Source organism: Malaclemys terrapin, chromosome 4, assembly GCF_027887155.1.
Source record: "Malaclemys terrapin pileata isolate rMalTer1 chromosome 4, rMalTer1.hap1, whole genome shotgun sequence".
Taxonomy (NCBI): Eukaryota; Metazoa; Chordata; order Testudines; family Emydidae; genus Malaclemys; species Malaclemys terrapin.
The window spans coordinates 8,230,249-8,250,653 of record NC_071508.1 but is presented as its reverse complement, the minus strand read 5'-3'; the positions used below and the strand labels follow the sequence as shown (position 1 = coordinate 8,250,653).

Sequence of the window (20,405 nt, the reverse complement as noted above, 5' to 3'; positions counted from 1 at the left end):
CCATTGTCCATGCCAGAACATGGAGGTAGCATGCAGGGAGCATGTGCTATAAAACACTGGCTAATATCTAAATAAAGTACCAGTGTATGCTAGTCTATTAGACCTGATAGACAATTTTTAATGGAGCTTCAACAGTCCCAGTAGACTTCAAGATTACATGCGGCTTGATTAGTGACAGAAAAGTTATATTCCCTAGCGCTGTGTAAATCTCTTCAAAGGTTTATCTCCCAACACCTGTAGTTATGTGAGCACTACGAAGTGTACTGCCCTTGTGATGTTTGAATGCAAACATGGAGAATTTCTGGGTGCAAGTGCACAACAGTGAAGAGAATAATGAGGACCATCCCTTCAAGGTTGTTTAAATCAACTGCCTCAACCTTGGCTTTTGGAGCACGTGTAAAACTGTTGATATATACAGTCCATTAATAAACTTGGCAGTACAGCTCATACTGGGCAGATGAGAAATTATAAGATTTTGGCATAAATTGCTAGTTTAATATCTGCAGCCGTAACATGTCTCTGCTCCAAATCTGTCTTATCATCTGTGCTCAGCAGGGCCGGCGCTTCCACTAGGTGACCATAGGCGGTCCTAGGCAGGATTTGGGGGACGGCATTTTGCCGTCCTCGGCGGAAATTTGGCGGCGGGGGGTCCTTCCGCTCCAGGTCTTCAGCGGAAATTCGGCGGCGGGTCCTTCACTCGCTCCGAGACCCGCCGCCAAAGTGCCCTGAAGACACGGAGCAGAAGGACCCTCGCCGCCGAATGCTCAGAGGAGTGCTGCCGCCTAGGGCGGCAAAAACTCTGGCGCCGCTCCTGGTGCTCAGAGTCATTTGAGATGGGGCAGAAGCTAGAGAGGATCCTGGCTTCTTTATAGTGTCCATTAAAATCTCCTCTTGATACTCCCAGTGGATAGTCCCATTGTGAGTGTTTCCAGCTCTGTTAGAATGTAACACACGGTAGGACACTTTCCACATGATAGCACAAAAAAACTGATTGTGTTCCTTTTTCTATAAGCCATTTTCTATCCCTTTTTAGAGAGCTGATTCTAAAACTGGGATATTCTAAATAGAAGAGGGTGTGTGAAGTATAAGGGATCTAATTTAAGAAACCTATATGTGCCTGGGCTTTAGGTATTATCATGCAATGTCACAGCAAAATGTTCATTTGTTAATAGCCAACCAGGAATTTATTATCCCCAGTCAACTGAATTACGTGCTTTAGGGTGTCTGCTTCTAGAATTAAGGCAAGTATTGTCTTGATGACAGGGTCTGGACTAGGAACAACCGTACAGCTAGGAGTCTAACTTATGGTAGTCTGACTAGATCCTGACCCCAGAATCAGTTTTCAATCAGCTCAGTGAATCACAGAGGGGTAGGGCAGTTGGGACCCAGACAGCCTGTTGCTAAATGGTGTTGTCATAGGGGAGAGCAACAAACACAATGGCAGGTGCCAAGGTGATCTGTAAGTGCTTTATATAAAAGAATCATAGGCCTGGGGAGGGGAATGTGTCATTCATAGTTACAGAGTTAAAGAGCAGGTGCATTAATGAAACTAAGTTAAACAGCTGCTGCTGCTGCAGGGGAGAGACCTACAAGAAATGGCAACTCCACGCAAGGAAAGAGAAGAAAAGTGAAGGCAGATTCATCACCCAGCATCTCTTCAAGAGACAAAAGAAATCAGTTTTAAAATGTATTTTCTTGGTTAAAGGGCTCATTATACTCATTAAATGCCTCCTGATTCGGAGTATATGGAAAATGTAAAACCCAAGAAGAAACAGCACTGTCAAGCTTGGGGGTGTATCTACGTGGGGTCACACATGGTCAGTTCTGGGTCTGGTACTTTTCAATATTTTCCTTAATGACTTGGATAATGGAGTGGAGAGTATGCTTATAAAATTGGCAGATGATACCGAACTGGAAGTGGTTGCAAGCACTTTGGAGAACAGGATTAGAATTCAAAATGACCTTGACAAATTGGAGAATAGGTCTGAAATCAACAAGACAAAATTCAATAAAAGGTAAGTGCAAAGTACGACACTTAGAAGGAAAAAATCAAATGCACAACTACAAAATAGGGAATAACTGTCTAGCAGTATTGGTGAAAAGGACCTGGGGATTAGAGTGGATCATAAATTGAATGAGTCGAGTAGGTGATGCAGTTGCAAAAAAAGGACTATCATCATTCTGGGATGTATTAACTGGAATATCCCATGTAAGACAGAGGAGGTAATTGTCTCACTCCCCTTGGCACTGGGGAAGCCTCAGCTGGAGTACTGCATACAATTCCTGGCAAAAAGGTGGATAAATTGATACAGTCCAGAGGAGAGCAACAAAAATGATCCAAGGTTTAGAAAACCTGACCTCTGAAGAAAGGTTAAAAAGATTGGACATGTTTAGCCTTGAGAACAGAAGGCTGAGGGGGGATCTGAGAACAGTCTTCAAATATGATAAGGGCTGTTATAAAAAGGATGGGGATCAATTGTTCTCCAGGTCTACTGGAGGAAGGATATGAAGTAATGGGGCTTAATCTGCAGCAAGGGAGATTTAAATTAGAGATTAGGAAGAAATTTCCAACTATAAAGGTATTAAGCTCTAGAATAGGTTCCAAGGGTGGTTGCAAAATCCTCATCACAGGAGGTTTTTAAGAACACATTAGACAAACATTGGTCAGCGATGGTCTAGGTTTACTTGGTCCTGCCCCATCACAGGGGGGGTGGACTTGATGATCTTCCAGCCCTACAGTTCCATGATTCTATGATCAGTGTATTTAAACAGCTTTTTGTTGTCTGAACTCTTATTTCATGGTTACCTGACCTCCCCATGCCAGCACAGGAAGGTCCTGGCTCTCAGGAGCTCTCGGAAGGTGATAAAAGCCAGTGCAAGGTGAGGAGCTTCTAACAGTTTCAGTTTTGAATCAGTTTTTCCTTTAATGGCTTTCAGTACAGTAGCTTTCATTTTCCACTCAGGGTCCTTTCTATACAAACCTTCCTCTGACTGCAGGAGAAGAGAGAGTCGACTTTACCACCTGAATCTAAGGTGGGGGTTAAAAGTATATGCAAGGTAAGGGTTGATGTGCAATGGCATGATTGCCACCAGCAATTCCCAGTCCCTGGGCAGAAGGTGTCAGGTGTGGATTTGTGCCTTTCTGTGCAGACGCTGCTTTTACCTCCAGTTCTAATTTTAAAGGCCTGCTGGAATTTGATGGGCTTGTGGATTCGGAAGAGACTGAACAGGACTTTTTAAAGTGCTGACTCAGGATATGGTGCCTGACCCAAAACACACATCTAGGTGGCACTGAAAATGGTCTGAGCACAGGAGTAGACAGCTGCAGTTCATATGGTGTCATACTGCTGGGCTGCTCCTGTTTGCGTGGGCACCCACCACTATGGAGAAAAGCTGCTAATATCCTTCTGCTGCAGACATGACTTCATATCCTAAAGCATGCACTGTCTCGTTATAGCCACTCAAAGCTAGCAGGATCATTCAGCCTCCTCAGTGATCTGAAAGGAGAGCCCCAGCCTTCACTGTATTTCCAACCACAACCACTCTAGCCCCCACAAACCATCAGATTATATAACTGGGGTGGAGAAAGTACAACGTAATAAAGTGGTGAAGAACTTGTAATGTGAAGGGAGTGCTGCGCTTCTGAGCCAAGTGTGCTGCAGGGAGCTATCATCCAGGCTGATTCATTCACACAGATCAGTTTTCCTAGTACATTTCAAGGCAACATGGACTGGCTACATACAGTAAAATATAAACTGAAACTGACAATGCTGTGGTTTAATATTTTACTTGCTAGGAGATATACAGTGAGTGCCCTTCAGCCTGCTCTGTGGGGCCAGAACACAGACCTTCCCCTTCTGCCCAGCCAACGCTGGAGGAAAGGGCTGGGTCTTGAACTGTCCCATAAACACCAACAGACTCAAGTTCTAACAGACAAGTGGAGAAGTGACGTCCAGAGCCTAGGAGAAGGCTCTGTTCCCAGCCCCCACCTGGGAAAGTCTAGGACCCGTGAGGCTGAACACCCCAACTGCCACAGGGAAGAGAGATTCCTCAGAGCGCCACACAGGGAATTCTAACTTGCCTCTGCGGGCGGATGAGAGGGCTGGTCTGGGAGCCCTTGTGCTGGAGTGTCACATATTGTTGCTTTAACTCCCTGCTATAGAAGCTTCCCCATGTCAGTTCTCACATCACAAACTTAACGTCCTGTTTGACAGGATCATATTGTCTTCATTTTGGACTTTAGCATTTTAAATTTAAAAGCAGCGGCCCCACAGGTAACATCCCTACCAGCATGAGAAGTTCATTCAGGAATGGGAAATTACCAAACAGAGACAATGAAATGCACTCAACTAAAATCTTGGGTTCACCCAGGTGTCACTATCCCCTTTAGAGTGTGGCACATGAACCAGGCTCACTTTCCTTCCCAAAGAAAGCAAGCCACTTAATTTCAGATTTCTTGGCATGATGGTCTCAGGAAAGAAACAATCAAAAGGAGTTCCCTCTTCCTGCAGATCTTTGTTCCCTTCGACCAGTGCAGACATCACAAACGAGATGTGTCTACATAGTAGCAGCCCAGCACTGTAACCATATCCCAGAAAGAAGATAATTAAAGGAAAGAGACTTTGAAGATTCATCATGAAATCTAATGGGAAAAAAATCACTGTTTGAGAGCATAATCACAGCTGGAGCAAATGCTGCCATTATATCTCACTGCTTACAGCAGAGACATAAAACACATGCTGTTAAATGGTGTAAAACAGAGGCACTGGCATTTCTGCTATCAGGTGTGAGAACCTCAGTTAAGGCAGTGTGTGCAGTTCGCTAAGGCTTAGGATGGCTGCCTCCTCTTGCTCTGTGTATACATTTATAAACAGTTGGAACCTTAACCTCAATTTCAGCATGTGTCACACCCACTGATATGGGGTGAGAGACTGCAGGGGTCAAAGGATTTGATTACTATGGTGCTAAAATATACCCTTCCTGCCAATCCTGCTCTTGTGAACTGTAATGAGGAACCTGAAACACCAACAAAAAGCCAAACCAGAGATGGCCCTGAGCCTCTGACACAGAAATCGGCCTATGTCAAAATTCCCAGTCGGTCTCCAACCAAGAGGAATATTTCAGTGAGTGGAAAAGTTGGCTGGACTGCTTGGCAAGGGCAGCCAGAACTAAATCCAGGTGGCAAAGAAGATGCCTGATTGCTGGTGAGGGACAAAGCTATTGGGGTGGTTCATGCCAGCCAAATGGAAAATACAGGGGTATAATTATATAATTATCAATCATGTTAAAGTAAAAAAATATTTCAGATGCAGGAAAAAAACCCACCATAAATAAGTGTGAGAGGGAAACCAGTTCAAATCAGGTACCATATGAGCAGAATGTGTCTCCCTTTAGCACATGAAGAGAAGGGAGTTACCTCACAAGTGGAGAGCCAATGTTGAAGGCCAGTCTGAGTGGCCTTAGAACCCACCACAGCACAGTCCATTCGGCCTGTTAACTACATCCCATCTGCCCAGTTTTAACCGCGTCCTTCAATCCATGCTCCTCCAGAAGGAGATTACAGCCAGTGCCCTAAAACTAAGTGTATCACTCCCTCTGCACAACCCTTCTCTTCTGTGGCAGATATCTCCTCAGAGAACAAGCCTCACGCAGCCAAGTTCAACATGAATCCCATGACCAAGTTTGTGAGCTGGTCTACACCCCATTTTTTTACTTCTATAAACTGGTTTGGAAATGGTTGAAAGCAGTGTAGCTCCCTAGTGTGGATGCAGTTATACAAGTGTAAAGGTCCTTTTATCAGTATAGTTCATTTTGAAGCACCTTTATGCCAGTATGACTGTCCACACTAGCGAGTTACACCGCTTTAGCCATCCCTCTTTCTAAACTGATATGGTTTTAGTGGTACAAACAAGGAGTGTAGAACAGTCCTATGCTGATCAGACTGGGGTCCCCAGGAGCTCTCCCAGGATGTCCCACAGCATATGTTATACTCACTGCTCTAATGCTTTCCTCTTGGTCTTCTTATCCTTTTCAGTAGAATAGATTGTTTTCTCTTCCTGGTTCTCTAGAGTCTCCCCTATGTCAAGTGTGCATATTGCTAAGCTGTTCCTTGCTGCTCACCTTTCCCAACCACGTGGAGCATGCCAAAAGGACAGAATGGTGCAAAAGCTATCTCCAACATAGCTACAAAGCAGACTCTGAAAGCAGCTCTAATGCAGGCCCCAGCACTGCCTCTGAGTGGATATGATTACACGTGAGAATCTGGATCCTCAGGCTTGGAGAAAGTGGCTGCAGAGCTGCCATTATAAACAGGCTGGAGGAAAGATTTTTAATATAACCAAACATATTTATATCTCCCTGTCACATTGATGACAGCAGTGCCCTTGAGCGGCAGTCCCTTCCATAGCACAAACACACACTGCACTAGGACTCGGTGCTGTAAAATCCTGGCTGTCAGCCCGAAGGGGCCAGTTTGTCTGGAACAGAAGATACATATACAGCTCCTGTGCACTCCCTGGAAAAATGAGATTCCTGGAATCTCTCTGAATAGGCCCCAGTGGACAAAATGGGCGCGGTGACTCATACCTGACAGTTATGAGAGTCAAGTGCTTGGGGCACCCTCAGCAATGGGTGAGGTTCAAGCACCTGAACAGAACAACCTGCTGCACAGAGAAACACTGACTCTCTTCCTAGCTCTTCATGATGTAGAAGGTGCTAACATCTTTGCTAATAGCACAGTCCTGCCAAACTGCCCAAAGGCCACAGTACTATTCAGCTGGGATTTGACTGGACACTGTGTAGTCAACAATGTAGGTTCAAAGGGTTTCCCAGTACATTTCTGTCCTGTTCCTCAACTTCCCCTCTTAGCAGATAGGTTCTGCAGTGTAAGGGTTCTACAGATACCCAGACAAAGAAAATTAGCATGGCAGAAATTAAATCCAGTTTTGGATCAGGAGATACGGCTGAACTTTTACAAGGACATTCTCAAAGCCTCTGTTCAAAAGATCAAAATCTAAACACTCGGCATTTCCATTTAAGGCTACAGCAGCAGCTTAAACTTTTCAGAGATCCCACTAGGCATTCGCCAGAGGAAACGACTTTTTGCATAGCAAGGATGATGGAATCTACATTAAGAGGTTTATTTTGGCACATGAAGGGAAGGGAGTTACCTTACAAGTGGAGAACCAATGTTGAAGGCCAATTTAGTCAGGGTGGATGTGGTTCACTCCCAATAATTGATGAGGAAGTGTCAATACCAAGAGAGGGAAAATTGCCTTTGTAGTGAGCCAGGCACTCTACTTCATGTGTCAATATATATTTATGCCTGTATCTGTAATTTTCACTCCACGCATCTGAAGTGGGTTTTTAACCCAAGGGAGCTTATGCCCAAATAAATCTGTTAGTCTTTCAGGTGCCACTGGACTCCTCGTTGTTTTTGTGGATACAGACTAACACGGCTACCCCTCTGATATTAAGAGGTTGTGAACATCACTGCATCCCTTAATGCATATCACAGGCTGTTTGTCAGGGTTTAGCCATCTATCCATTTCATACTGGCTATAAATGAACCAGCAGTAATTGATTGTGATGAACAGAATAACTTTGTCTCTCCTCAGGTCTCTTAGGCCTTTCAGAAACACATAGGGAGGGGAAGACCTCCAGGACATGGTGTGGGCATTTCACCAGGTATCATTTCACAACGGGCTCAGAATGATGCCCCAGCATGCTGCAAAGAGTATGTTCTGCTGGAGGTAACATCTTTTGTAGGAGAGATCAATTCATTAAAATCCTGTGGGACATTTTGCAGTGAAGGGGTGTTGACCTGGTGTCCTGGCCAAATTCCAATCTGAATAATTGCAGTCTGCCTCCTTAAATGTCCACTTTGGTTTTAACAGGACACAGTATTCCTCCCTTCCTGTTTCTAAACTATTGCATAGTGAGCTGTGATCCTCCGGCTGCATTGTTTAAGACAGAATTGCTATGGATCAGAACTGAGATGAATGGGGCCCAGGACTGGAGTAGCAAGAGTTCTACAGGCCAGGATGGATGTGCATTAGGAGAGTTGAGCAAGTGAAGTTTGCAAGATGCCAGGCTGTAGGCAAAACCTTGAGGCCCTCACTTGCAGGAGCACTACGGTCAAGTAACTTCTAAATGACAGATATAGTGTCATTTGACCCACCAAGAGACTGGGGTTAGGGTCAATTCTTATCTGTACAATGGACATTTAACAGTAACTGGAGAAAGAGTTAAACTTGGACTAAGATTCCAGGGTAGAAATAACTGGTGCCGTGCACTGCCTCTGGGTCAGCTTTCACTTCTGGCAGGCATTCAACCCCTCCAGTGATACATATTTAATACTCTTACACTAGCAGCCAGGATTTTCTCTCTCTCTGGAGCTCCTCAGCTGCTGTTCTGCACTTGGCATTGGACAAGGATGAAATGACTGTGAAAATCAGATTACATTGAATGAACCCGCTTAAAGCTTAAAATAGACTGAATCTGACTTCTCCTAACGTGATCAGAGAGGAAAGGGGAAACAAATCAAGGGCATGGGAGACGTCTCACAATTGACAATGGATGGATGAAGAAATGGGAAGTATGAAACCACAGGCAGCCAATGCACAATAACCAATTAGGCACATAATATACATGTAACATCTGGAGCCCCCAGAACACCCCAACAGTGCTTGAAAAGCACATCTGGAACTCTGGAAAAATTACATCTTCCCAGTTTCTGTTTCATAAGCACCAGCATTACAGAAAAATTCAACTATGAAATCATATTTAGGAATTAATTCAGGTCTGCAAAATTTGTTGCCTAGGAGAGAATTGAGAGAGGCTGTCACTTGATGTGGCATGGAAGGGCAGGAGACAAGGTTTGTGCCATTCACCTGTCAGACCTTTTAAGCACCATTTTTGTATGTATCATGTAAAGTAGTGTTTGGGATCGTACCTGCTGGTGAAACTGAGGTTGGAGATACAGCCAAAGTCTAAGCGCCTTAACTTACCCATGTAGAAGTACTCTGGGGATTTTTCCTCCGAAGTTAAGTCTCCCAGGACCCCACCAAATCGCAGCCATAGTCCAAAGGCAATGACAGCCAACCCTGCCAGCTGGAAAGCAAACAGGCCAGTTAATAACTGAACTGCAAAGGACCGGAAAGAGCTGGAACATGCCAAAGAGTTGCAACGGGTGACTCCTTGTGCTTCCTGGAAACTCCAAAACTGCAGGATTATAAAGTCGCAGAACTCAGCAGGCCCCTCCCAATATTGGATACCAATGAATTTCTGTTACAGAACAACTGGCCTTATCCTCTCCTCTGACTCTTTAACACCACAGTGCTTTTCAACCCATTTCAAACATGACTTTCAAACATTATAAAGAACCAACCTCATCCATTCATCAAAATGGCCCCAAACAGCCTTGTAGGTTCTGAGTGCCACACAAAATGACAGGGCCCAAACAGAGGCATAGGGGAAGGTCGCCAGTGCTCAGGCTGCCACAGCTAGTTCCCGCAAGTCCAAACAGGCAGAATTTGGAGAATTCACCCAATGTGCTGTTACTTGGGTGTATCCTGGTGGTGTACAAACACCGATTGGAAAGTTCCCTAATGGGAAAATCTCATTTTCCTCTCTTCTGTCTTCATTCCCTCCTAGCCCCACAGCCACTCCCCATTCTGCTCCTGACCACCACAGTTACCTAACCGACGGAATTTGAAGGCAGGCCAACCCAGCTTACTCTAAGCCCAGAACATAAGTCTGAGGTCTCTGGAATTGGTGCATGTCCAGGAGCTGAGATGGTGGTGCCGGCCCACGCTGGCATCACACAGACAGAGCTACTGGGAGAGGAATAACTTCACTGACTGTTTTTCAACCAAAATCTTGTGGCCGTTGTGAAGCTGAATAAACAGACACTAGAGCCGGGCGAGTCCCCCTGCCAGTGTGTCGCTGGCCCTGCTGCATGGTCAGGCGGAGCACGGATACAATGGGCCCAGCCTGTGGTTGCTCTGAATCTCTGAGGAAGATGAGGTCAGGGCACACACTCCTCCCGCACCTCGGTTATAAACGACAGTCTCTCTGTTTCAGGAGGTCCAGCTGCTAAATGGCATTGTCCACATGAGACACGCCAGATTCTGATTAGGGGCACGTTCAAACCAGGAAAAAAAGATTCAGAAAAAGGATTATACTTCACTGGGGGGAATGTGCTGAAGTTAAGCAGGGCTAGGCTTGAGCAGCCCTTGGAGGGGAGGCCACCAAGGACAATCCTAGTGCTGCAGGGAGTAATAGTGGCCTTTTAGTACAGGACAGTCTTCACTACTGAACTGAGAGCCCCAGCAGGGAGTTAGGGGCACTGTCCCAATGAGGGACACGCTGACCATACGCGTGTCTAGCAAAGAAGGTATCAGTTTTTTCAAACATCAAGAAGAATCCCATTTGATATAAATACAAACCCAGTGCAATGGGATGTCAGCTCAGGAGAAATGTTTAGATAATGAGCCCAGTTCTGCAAAGTGCTAAGCCTCTTCTGGGAGCTGAGGAGTCCCCCGGCTCCCACTAATGTTATTGGGGTAGAGGTGTTCAGCACTTTGCAGAATCAGACCCAATCCTCCCCTAGAGGAACTGAGTGCAGAGCATTTAAGTGCACTGTCAATGCAGAAATGGCCGATTTCCTGGTGCTCTGCAAAGGACACTCCTATGGTAGATAGGGGCAAAAATACCTTCTAGGTTATCCGTCTGAACTGGTCACATCAGCATGGATCAAATCCAGACACTTCAAAGAGGACCATGAAAACCATAGACATCAGCCTGGCTGTTAAGGGAAACTCTGCCAGGGCTCCACCAATGTGGGGACTGGAGGCTGCTTCAGAATGACCCTGCAAACCAGAGCTCAGGGCCAATACCAACAGCTTTCATCCCACAAAGCTAATTTAGGTAAAGATGAAGCCAACACAGAACAGAACAAACGCTGTTGACAGAGTCCAGAGCCAAAATCTGCAGCCGCTGCCCAACCTGGAGGAGGGTGGGGGAGCCCACTGCTTCATCGCATCTTTGGCATCTGACAGTAGATGCCAAAGATGGGTCTGTCTGGGTCTCTCTCGTCCTACTGGGCACCTGTTCAGTACTGGTGCAAGTGAATTCAGCACAGACTGGAAGCAGCACTTGAGGGGATGGGCTGAAAGGGAGCAACAGGGCAAGAAAGCAAACTGTTGGCCTGGCTCTGGGGCCTGGCTTAACTCTACCTACACAGTGACAGCCTTCCCTAAACAAATGGACTGGAGTGAACTTCATCACTGTACACAAGCCAAGCATCCCCCAGTGCTGCGATCATACTGCTAGAGACTCTTGAGCCAGACTCATGGGCTAGCCTTAGGATTATTAGGGTCACCAGTAGGCGTTATTGGGAAATTCAGGTTTACTTGGGCTACATGTGCCTTCTAGGTTCAGCCAAGTTTTGATAGTGTCAGAGCTGTGTGCATGTAAAGCAACTTCCCAGCCAATCAGGAACAGAGAGATTGAAACCTGTCTTCTTTCTCAATACATTAAACAAGTCACAATAGCCATTATTTTCATGAAATCACATAACACAAAGCTTTGTACTGGTCCTGTTGGATTCACAGCTGCAGCCGGGTAACAGCACTCCCAGTGCACTGTGCACATTGGAACTGTGGCACTTAAACAAAAAAGGAGCTGTGTTCAGTTTAACCTTATTCAAAACCTACAAGGTAAAGGGGAAAATACCCCACCTACATTTGCCTAAAAGAAAAGGCTGAAACTGTCAGCTTCTGACAGAGTATGCAAAAGAAGGGGGAAAGAGTGAAAAGCTATTTAAAAAGTACATGTGTCCTTTTAAATAATTCTATTAAGATGTTAATGTATTGCCCTGGAAATGTGTGTTTTCGGTGTCATTTATGCCATGAATTGGGCCTGCTAGACTTTCAGTAGTTAAACATACTTCAGGAAAACTGCAGAGTAGGAAACTGCAAATGGCATATATGGTAGAAATGTCTCTATGGAATCAACTTTTCCTAAATGACCCATAGCTGGCTGAAGGGACCCCAGACTTGCCTAGGAAACATTCATCCAGTCAGACTGGGTTGCATGTCTTTCATTGAGTACGACTGTAAAGGCTCTTAACTGAGAAGCAATTTCAACAGGAGAGCTACTACAGGCAAACTCAGATATTCCCTTTAAGCGTGCCTGCCAGCCAAAGCCATATCATTTAGTTGCCAGTGTGGCTCCATCAGTCACAACAGATTTCTTCTTTCCTTCCTTTATGGGAAACCTCACCAAAGGGGGACTGTTAGGTGTGAGACGTAAATACAGTGATAGCAAGACTGCCCCCCAAAAAGCGATACTATGAAAGAAAATGCCTTTATTATCCTTTAGTTGTTTAACAAGCTTGGGTTGCATAGTCTGCACCCTTCTGACCATATTTAGTCTGAATCTCCCTGCTCAGGATACAAAGCAGCGATCAGAGCAAGTCTGTGTTTCCAGAAGGCTCTTAAGCAGTACCAGAGGAGAAGGTACAAGGATACATACCGATCAGCTGACTAACAGGTTACAGCCCTTCTGTCAGAATAACCTAGGAGGGGTTATTTACAACATAAATTCATGGGGAAAATTACAAGTATTCTGAATCCAAAGTATTATATATACACATTGTCTACTAGGTACTGATGGAGGTAGCTCTGGGCAAGCCCCACTGAACTGCTAAAGAGGCAGAAGGCTGTTTGAAGGAGATCAAATATTTTCTGTACCGACAATGGCATGTTTCATACTGGCTAGAACTTCAGTCACAAGGAAGCTCTGCAGACTTGGAGAGTTAGCAGTAGGCGAGAACATAGAGAACTGTGCCCTATTTAGCATTCTCTCCCCTAGTGTACAGAGACAGGGAACTATGAATGGGTTTTATATAGGGTCAGTGTTACAATATCACATACTTTCTGCTGAGAATGAAACTTTGGTTTAATTATTCAAAGTGCGATTGACGTGTCCTGTGTCCGAGGTTCCCAAACTTGGGTCCACAGAGAGCTGCCGGGTGACCTGGTGCTGGTTCTCCTTCTTGTTTCCAGCTGAGAAACATAGTGGATGTGAGGAGAGATGAAATGCGGAGCTGGAACAGCCTCTGTGACTATTTTTTTTTTTAAATGGACAAACACTTCTCACATTAAAGGCTACAAATATACAACGGCTTCCTAAAATCACTTCTCTAGGTACCCAATGGCCCTGCCCTGTCGTACTGAACACTTTTACAACATGCAGGTCACGCTAATGGTATAATTCTAGGAAATCATCTGCCTACAAGAGACAGAAATTGCTGATGGCAAAGAAATCCTTTTATATGATCACTAATCAAACTGGAAAATAAATATTACCTCAGGCAATTTTATCCAGAGCAGCTCTCCCTGAGAGCTTGGATATCTGGCAAAGAGCTGTAACTACACTGTGGATAACAACTAGGGATGTAAAATGTTAACATTAGTCTTACCAGTTAATGCGCCTTAACCGTTAACCCCCAGGCCGGCTGGCTGGCCCCAGCAGCCCCGCGCCAGCCGGAGCGGCCCCAACCCCAGCGACCGGATCAGGCCCAGCCACCGCTGCTTTAATTGGTTAACCGTTAAACGGCTAAAAATATTTTGTTTAAACGGTTAGCTTTTTAAATGGTAGTTACATCCCTATTAACACCACCATTAAACCCTGCTGTATTGTTTTGCAATTATGGGAGCTGAGGTCCTGTGTGTATAGCCAACATCTCCAGAGGCTGTCAGAAGTTGTTAAGCCATGGTGTTGGTTAGCAGACTTTGATTCCTCTCCCTGCTTTCCAGCAGTGGAAAATCTAAGCCATCTTGTGTTTGTAAATATCAAAGCAATCCTAGCACTAACTAACATTATAACCTCCTTCTGCTCAAGTGGCAGCTCCAAGGAGGATTAGCACAGAGAAAGGAAATGGGTTACTGGCTCCCTGCACAACCAACAGGCCAGGATGTACCTAGGATAAGTGACAGGTGCAGCCCCCAAGCAGGGCAGGACCTGGGCACTGGGGGAGTGAGCGAGAGGTGTGGCCCCTGGGCTATTGGACACTGTGGCAATGAGCAACAGGTGTGATTCTGGCTGAGAGGTCAAAGGGTACCCTGGGAAAGGGCCTTTCAGCCTAATACTATCGCTAATAGCTGTATTATTACAGAGTTTCCTTTAGCTCGTATTGAACTAGACATCACCAGAACTGGCCCTGTTGTTAAAACGATGATAGATACCACACTGTGTGTCTTAAATTGTGCGCTGGCACCCTGCACAAACTCCTGCTAAGAAAATTATATTAAAGGCAAAAACTAGGCTGATGCAATAAGGATAAGATATTAAACACACTAAAGGCAGGGATTCAAGGTGACGGCTCCCACAGCAACAATAACTAAGCCCCCTCGCAGCTAAAGTACATTTGTGGGAACCAGCTCCTTGTATTTCCCGACTTCTGCGCAAATAAAACCTCAGCCTTGGAAGCGGCACTAACAGCAAGCCCCAACATGCATTGTTACATTGCACGTTTGCTTCAGAGTCCCACTCCATGACCTCTATAGCACTGACATCCAGAAAGACTCCAAACCCAACCGTGCTCCTTACACGGCCATCTCAAAGACAGGGGAACTCTTGCCACGTCTGGTGTATGCAAAGACTCTCGAGGACCCTGTACATACCCAGCCTGAAAAGACCACTCCAGTGACTGACAATGATCTGTTGCTGAACAGAAGGTCTTAGTAATACATGGGGAGCAGAATTTTATTAGTATGTTTGGCAGTACTTTGGGGTACTTCAAGTCTCTTGCAATGTTTGACTGTATGTGGAAAACTGCCCTGCCTTTTCTGGTAGGCAAATGACATAGCATCCCTCATGTACCAGTGGGTGGCGTTTTCACCTGTTTGTAACTTCTTTATCTTTGAAGCTGTTTTTGTTTTTTTGCAGACTTAGCAAACCCACACCCCTCTCTATCTAATCTATGTATCTATTGCATCTCTAGAACATCTGCACTTGTGCTATGTGGGTGCACAGGATGACATAGATGGCAACTTTTATCCAAACTGGCTTTGAGTTATCCAGGCAGAGAAAGGCATGAGTAGGATTTTATCTTTAAAAGAGCAGAAATCCTCCTCACTCCATTCCAAAATACCTGCATAATAATTTTAAAAGAACCACTGAAAAGAAAAATGAGAAAATTCAGCCCAAAAGATAATTTTGCTAGAAACTTACAAGCCACTGAATAAAGCACTTAAAAAGCCAGTGATGTTTAAAGTACACACAAGTGCTAAGGGAACATATTTATCTTCTATAACTTTAGATGAACCATCTGATGTTTTGATTACTATCGGAAGTGACCAAAACTCAACTGGCAGCATATGGTGTGAACTGAGTGTGCATCTGAAGAGCATCAGGTTGCTCTCATGCAGATGTGCTGAGACCACTGCCTGTCATACTGACCAATACTGTCTCATTGTTTCCTTTTATTCACATCTGTCTGTATCCACCTGTTGTCTCCTGTCTTTTACTTAGGCAGTAAGCTCCTTGGGGCAGGGACCTTTTTTTGTTCTGTGTTTGTACAGCACCTAGCTCGATGGGGTCCTGGTCCATGCCGGGGGCTCCTGGGCTCTGCCCTGACACACATTATTATTATTTATTCTTTGTGCTGTGTGATGGGGAGATGGAATGAAGCACAGATGACAGATACTAGTCTCACCATCTAATGCATTACTGGAAGGCACTCACATACTATGGTGATGAGGGCACTAAAAAGTACCTATATGAAATGGAATGTATGTATGGGAAGCCCAGTTACTCTCATTGATGATACACGGAGCGTGTTTGTGTGTGCATGTAGAGAAGTCCCTGAATGCCTAGTCACCCCTAATAAATTTGTTAGTCTCTAAGGTGCCACAAGTACTCCTGTTCTTCTAGTCACCCCTAGTGAGCAAACACGGTAGGTATGTACACATATCTGTACACTGAAGGAGCCTGCTCATAGCTGGGCCTTCTAATTTTGAGCAGGCCCCGAGAATACAGACTGTGCTATTCTTTCCTTCCAGTGATCATTAGAGGGTCTCAAGTTTTGAGGGCTGGTGCAACATCATCCCATATCAGTATGGTGCTGCAATGGAATGATGTTTCATCACCATATCAGGATGTTGTTCAATGAACTGACCACACTGTGATGGAAAGCATTTGTCTCATAAGGTCAGTGGTGAGCTGGAGCCGGTTCGCAAGAACCGGTTGTTAAATTTAGAAGCCGGTGTAGAACCAGTTGTAAAGGGGCCAGTGGGTGGGCAAACTCCGGCCCGTGGGACCGTCCTGTCCGGCCCGCCTGAGATCCCAACTGTGGAGGCTCCCCCGGCCCCTCCCCTCCCCCCTCGCAGAGCCCCAGCACGCTGCACCTCTGGCGCCAGCGCTCTGGGCAGCTCTGCAGCTCCTGCAGCTTTGAGCAGCATGGTAAGGGGTCTGGGGCTAGGAGGAGGGGTTGGATAAGGGGCAGGGAGCAGTTGGAGAATGTGGAGGTTCTGGGGGGGCGGTCAGGGGATGGGGAACGGGGGGGTTGGGTAGGCGTGGGAGTTCCGGGGGGCTGTCGAGGTGGTGGTGGATGGGGTCGGGGCAGTCAGGGGACAGGGAGCAGGGCAAGTTGGGTAGGGGGTGGGGTCCTGGGGGACAGTTAGGGTGGGGGGTCTCGGGAGGGGGTGGTCAGGGGACAAGGAGCGGGGGGGGGTTGATGGGTGGCAGGTTCTGAGGGGGGCAGTCAGGGGCAGGAAGTGGGTTGGGGTCGGATGGGGGTTGGGGGGGAGAGACAGGCACGTGGGGCTTGTACTCACCGCGCGGCTCCCTACCGGATCTTCGGCGGCGGGGTGTGTGTGTGTGTGTCTTCACTCACTCTGGGTGAAGGACCCGCCGCTGAATTGCCGCCGAGGACCCGGTAGGGAACCGGTTATTAGGATTTTGGGAGCTCATCACTGCATAAGGTGAACTTGAAAAAGCAGCAGATGACAGGTTCATAGGCTCAGATCACGAGAGCTTGGTGCTGGAATGCGTGTGATGTCTTGGCTTGTGGATTTACTCTTTGACTGGGAGGAACTGGGCACCTCTGAAAGTTAACTATGTCCATTTTATATTTTTAAAGAAAGATGCTATCTCAGCTGAGTTCTGCCTCTCTTTGTATCAAGAATTTTTTGTTCCGTGATGAGGCGTTTCCTAAGGTTTATAAAAAACAAAACAACAACAACAAAAAAGAAGAAGAAGCCCAGAGCACTGGATAGGCGTACTGTATTTTAAAAGTTAAATTTGAAGTAATACATAAATTATATAGCTTTCTTTTGATATATATGTGCACTGCCAAGAAGTTTGCTTCCCACAATGTTACAGCAAAGTCACAGTGCTGAAACAAACATATCCTGTGACTGTTGCAACTGAGTGAGATACTTATCCTTCTTTCCTGTCTTGGTTATGTGTAAAACAAGAGCATCTCCTATTACCACATCACCAAGACAAGGTGTATCAGCTGGAAGGCCACAGGTCCACGCTCTCACAGTCTAACATGGAGGCTTAATAAAGCTCCACATGAGAACTACACTGGACAAAACATCCAAATAAGCAATTTTACATAATTGTGGAAATATTTCCAGATTTAGAACCATGGTTTCCAACAATGGATGGTTTTGTTTCCCTTTCGATTCATGATTATCAGCACTGCCCAAGCCCAGATACCAGCACAGTACTGGGAAAATACCAATGTCCAGATGCCAAGGAATAAACAGCTCCTATGATTTTTGTTAAACCAATATGGACAGTAACTCCTCACTTAAAGTCGTCCCGGTTAATGTTGTTTCATTGTTACGTTGCTGATCAATTAGGGAACATGCTTGTTTAAGGTTGTGCAATGCTCCCTTATAACGTCGCCGCCGCCTGCTTTGTCCACTGCTTGCAGGGAGAGCAGCCCTTTGCAACTAGCTGGTGGGGGCTTGGAACCAGGGTGGATCGGCAGCCCCCCTATCAGCTCCCCGCTCCCCTAAGTTCCCTGTGCAGCAGTCACCCAGCAGGGTACCAGTTGTCCAGCAGTTCAGCTGTCCCTCCCCCCACTGCCCCGTGCTGCTCCTGGGAGCCCCCTGCTTGCTACGGGGGGGGAGGAAAGGAGGGGAGCTAATGTCAGGGTGTCCCACTCTCCACTGCTCCTGCACCCCGCTTATCCCATCTCCGGGGTGGGGGGGGACACGACAGGGCTCAGGATGGAGGGAGCTTCCTGGGAGCAGCTGCTGTCTCAACTTGCTGATCTACTTAACAAGGCAATGTACTTAGAGTGCGGCCAGCGTACTTAAAGGAGCAATGCCCATCTCTCTCTCTCTCACACACAGGGTGTGTGTCTCTGTCTGCCATGCTGTCTCCCCCCCCCCTCCATTCCTGCTGCCTTGTAGAGTGTGAGGCTACATTAACAACAATGGGTTAACCCCTGAGAGCTCAGCCAAAAGCTAGTTCATCATTTAGCAGTGAGGCATTCCCTGGGAAATATCCCACCCTCTGACTTCACCACCTCAACCAAGCTTCATAATCATCATCGCTGTGTACAGTATTAAATTGTTCAAAACTTATACTGTGTGTGTATGTATATATGTATGTCTTTTGTCTGGTGAAAAAAATTTCCCTGGAACCTAACCCCCCCCGCATTTACATTAATTCTTATGGGGAAATTGGATTTGCTTAACATCCTTTTGCTTAAAGTCGCATTTTCAGGAACATAACTACAACGTTAAGCGAGGAGTTACTGTATAGATGAAGTTATTTATTTCTATTGCTGTATGGTTGGGCAAAACCCCACATATACTCTTTCACTTCAGATCACTAGATATTTTGTTCTAGCTGCTGGTAACACTGGTAGGTATTTAGAACTGGGGGAGCAGAGTGTGTGTGCTTTATGTCAAAAGCAAAGAGTATCAGAAATTAATTTGGCTTTTTTTTTTTGGGAGTTCAGCGATTGACATCACTCCCGAAGAAATATTCTTGCTAATGAGCCTCACAGAACAGAATGTTTACAAGATCAAGAGCAGAGTTTGAGAAGCTTAAGCCAAACTGCCAAAGACACTATGCAAGCCTATTAGGCAACTTGTGTACCCAAAACTGCACCTCGGGCTTGGTGACTACTCCCTCAGCATGTGATTGTGGGGATGCTGAAATTCAGGGTTGTTTCTATGAAGGAAGACTGCATTCTAAAAGACAATATTTTAGCATCCCCCAATGAACATACCTACAAATATTGTTACTGTGCAGGTGCATGCTTTAAATAGAATGGGCAAGATTTCCTCCTGATCTGTAGACGCCTAAATACCTGTAAACAGCATCCATAATTATTTGTGCCTGCAAAATTGCAAGCACCAAACCAAAATCCAGGGTAAGGCCAAGCTGAAACGTGTCCCAATGGGTGCACAGCTGTGGCATCTGCTCCTGGGGACTGGGGCATGTGAAAACCATGTGAAGGGTGGAGGAAAGGGATCCCCCCCCCAAACCAAGTAAAACATATAACAGTCAAATGTACATTCCCTTTTCATTCTGATTAACTACCTGGAGGTCAGCGATCCAGCAGGCTCCAGCGGGCGCCCCCCAGCGACCCCCTCCCCGCCTGGCTGATGACTTGTAGGAGTCCCTGGAGAAGCGGGTGTTGGGGGGGGGGAGCAGCTCGGGAAGGGGTTCCCCGGGTCAGGGGGTTTGTGAGAAGCAGACGAGCTGAAGTGGGTGCCAGTCCTGCCCGCAGGGTGAGCAGCACGAGCCCCGCAGCAGCCTCCCAGCCCCCCCCCCCCAGCTCCGCAGAGACCCCCCACCCCAACCTGCTGTGGCCATCAGGGGAGCGCGGAGCTGCCCCAGGCTCTGGCGGCAGCGCGGCCCCCGGCCCGGCCCCACTGACCCAGAAGACGAAGTTGAAGGCGAAGAGCAGGAACTTGATGCAGCGCATCCCGCCCCGCAGGTGGCCCATGGTGGGCTCCGGCTCCGCGCCCCGGGAGCTGCCGGCGAGTCGGGGCGCGGCGGGAGGCAGGTGCAGGGGAAGGAGGAGGGGACCTGGCCCGGCGGGGGCGGGCAGGAGCAGACCCCGCCCCTGGTGCCGTGCAGCCGGCGGCGGTGCTGGGGCTGGTTAGGGCTTTGCCGCGACTCCCCCCTGCCGGTGCGCGGCGGCTGCAGCCAGCCTGGCCCGCAGCCGGGGCCGCCCTGGGCCGGATTGCAAAGAAAAGACTCTAGCTTCCCATCGGCATCCTCTCAGCCACTGGCCTGTCCGGGCGGGCAGCTGGGGGACGCTCCCAGGGACTCCCTGAGCAGCCCCCTTCCTTCTCCCCGGTTCTCTCTAGGCTGCTGCCCCTCCCTCCTTCACTGCAGGCTCCCAGCGCCTCCCTGACATA

At 46.9% G+C, this 20,405-nt stretch overlaps 1 protein-coding gene across 2 annotated transcripts in view; it reads right to left on the bottom strand.

Moving 5' to 3' along the window:
* TSPAN2 (tetraspanin 2) overlaps positions 1-20,158 on the bottom strand; it is a 50,873-nt gene extending 30,715 nt beyond the window's left edge. The window contains exons 1-2 of one of the 2 annotated variants that reach the window (XM_054026404.1): positions 19,919-20,158; positions 9,009-9,111 (exon numbers count right to left, since the gene is read on the bottom strand). In XM_054026404.1, coding sequence (XP_053882379.1) covers positions 9,009-9,111; positions 19,919-19,987 — 172 coding nt within the window. In that variant the 5' untranslated portion in view covers positions 19,988-20,158. The remainder of the gene's footprint in view (positions 1-9,008; positions 9,112-19,918) is intronic. The other variant, XM_054026405.1, reaches the window with a different exon arrangement.
* Between the last annotated feature and the right edge of the window lie 247 nt (positions 20,159-20,405).